Source organism: Amblyomma americanum, chromosome 5, assembly GCF_052857255.1.
Source record: "Amblyomma americanum isolate KBUSLIRL-KWMA chromosome 5, ASM5285725v1, whole genome shotgun sequence".
Lineage (NCBI taxonomy): Eukaryota > Metazoa > Arthropoda > Arachnida > Ixodida > Ixodidae > Amblyomma > Amblyomma americanum.
The window spans coordinates 27,665,291-27,667,640 of NC_135501.1; the positions used below are offsets into that span (position 1 = coordinate 27,665,291).

Here is a 2,350-nt window from a genome sequence, read left to right on the forward strand (position 1 = left end):
GTTCGATGATAAGCTGGGGGACCTGCGCGTGTCATTCTCCTTGGCGATTTTATTCGTGTGTTGTATCCAGACGGTAGGCGTGCCACCGCGGCAAAACGTTGCGTTTTTATCGCGAGCAAACTAGCGCACGGCCACTGCGTGCTCTCGTGGACGAGTTGGATCTGATGGACTGCTGGCGCGCGCTGGAGCCAGGTCGTGCGGGAATGACCTGGGCGGGCCGCGGTAGCAAGAGCAGAATCGGCAGGGTGTATGTCTCGTCGAGTCTCTCGAGCAGCCTTAAGTCCGCATGGGTAATACCAACCGCCTTATGCGACCACTGGTTTGTTATCACTCGTCTGTGTGCCGCAGACACTGCACCGCCCGCTAAGGGGTGCTGGAGACCGATGGTCTCTTCAATTTGGCTGCACAGGCGGCACTAGTTCACTGGGTGCAGCACCGCCGTCCTCGTTTTTCTGGTGCAGCAGGCGCCCTCTAAACTTTTCTCCTCGTTTTGTTAAGGTGCTGGCGAAGTGCTGCACGAGTTCTCGGCTGGCCTGCACTTACTCCAGAGAAAAGTGCAGCATGGCGTACTTGCCGCGCAGCCAAGAGCAGACGACGATGCATGTTCTCGTCCACGGCGTCCAAAAAGAAGTCAGGCTTGTGTACAAACCCGACGGCTCAGCACTGGAGGACGCAAATGCAATTGGATATATATACGAGGTATCAGGCAAGTGGTGCTGCATATCTTCGATGATAGCGTGGTCAGCGGGCAGATTGTGCTTTATTCGTACTCGTGGCCACGGGTAGTGGTTGGCCACGATCAACGCATAGGTCCCTGTCAAATTGCAGCATTGATTTAGGTCCATTTAGCATTTCTGAGATATCATGCTGTGCTGGGTGCACATTCCAAATGTTAGGTATTGTCTTCACAGACAGGCAGCGCTTGACACTCCGGTTCGTGGCCCAAGATACACAAGCTGAAAATATTCCTCCTTTGACACAACCACCAACACCGGCCTGCGCCAGTGTCGGATTCGATGGAGTGGGGCCACAAGCCTTTCCAGCGGCATCCGCGTCCGCTGATGAAGCAACAGAGAAATGGAGCACTCGAAAAACCAAGTTCCTTATCTCCAAGTACACGGAGATAAAGGACTTAGTGGGAAAGAGCCGAGAATTCCGGTACGTTGTCTTTCACGTTTCATTTTATGTTGCCACCAATATTATGAGCAACAATGAAGTGTACGTTCGTTTCTCGAATTTATACTTCCAACAATGTTATTGGAATGCTTTCATGCATACTTCGTATGATTTGTTTAAGCTTAGTACATCAATTCTCATCTCAGGAGTGTTTGAAATGTGTGGCAGCCACTACGCAAATATTTTCGTTCCAAAGTACCAGAAAGCGCCACACTTAAATAAAGCACTAAAGGTCCTATTGAAGTGGTACCGCAAAATTTCAGTCACATGTAGCGGCTTTTTATATTTAACTATGCTGTGATTTTATTTTAGCACAACAAAGCTTCTGTGGGTGAGACTCAGCAAGCTTATCAACAAAAACTTTATGTGCAATATGACTACCACACAGATTGAAAATAAGTGGAAATCACTTGACCGAGCGTATCAGATGACCAAGAAGGACATCAGTTCATCTGGTCATCTGGTCATCTGGTCATTACTACGAGATCTGCGAATATGAGGAGTAAGTGTACTTATTTACGCACCCGCGCTTCGCCGTGCGTATGGCATTGCCGTGTCCTGGGAAAGGAGATCCTGGTCGTTGAGCCGATGCCGAGCGTTTGGACCTTTAAAGCCCCTCGGCGGAGGCAACACACCACTTTGGCCCCAGCTTCCTGTAGACGGCACCTCCCGCCTGACCCGACCGGGGGAAATCGACAGTCTCCTTTTCCTGTCCTCCCTTCCATCTTTAAATTTCCTATAATCTTTCTTAGAACTTTCCTGTCTCCTACTCCCTTCTCGGTTTTTTCACTTTTCATAGGAGGCGAGGGTTAACCTTGTGTGGCCAACCGCCCTGAGTTGCGTCATATTTGGTTATAGCCGTGGTGTACAGCTGGCTTGGGCACGGCTTGTTTCAAATTTCCTGTCCCGTCCCCTTGTTGGGCTCAAGGGTGGGTGGCTCGCACCATTGCCGAAGAACAAAGTTTTTTATGGCTTCCTCCCTGCTTACTAATGATCGCCTTCTGATAAGGGGGCGGACCGATGTCACATCCCAGTTTTTCAACAAAAAGAAGACAACTTTTCCGAAGTACCACATCGTCCACAGTAAGAAACAGAATAGCCAGCCAGACAAATATCCCCGTTCCTTATTTCAAGAATTCTTACAGATTCCTTGGGTCCTCAGTACAAAGTCACA

General features: G+C 49.6%; 1 protein-coding gene across 1 annotated transcript; it reads left to right on the forward strand.

Moving 5' to 3' along the window:
- Positions 1 to 561: 561 nt before the first annotated feature.
- LOC144133760 (uncharacterized) lies at positions 562 to 1,675 on the forward strand. Its single transcript, XM_077666878.1, has 3 exons — positions 562 to 706; positions 912 to 1,158; positions 1,489 to 1,675. The coding sequence occupies exons 1-3, from the start codon at positions 562 to 564 to the stop codon at positions 1,673 to 1,675; spliced, it is 579 nt and encodes a 192-aa protein (XP_077523004.1).
- The last annotated feature ends 675 nt before the right edge of the window (positions 1,676 to 2,350 follow it).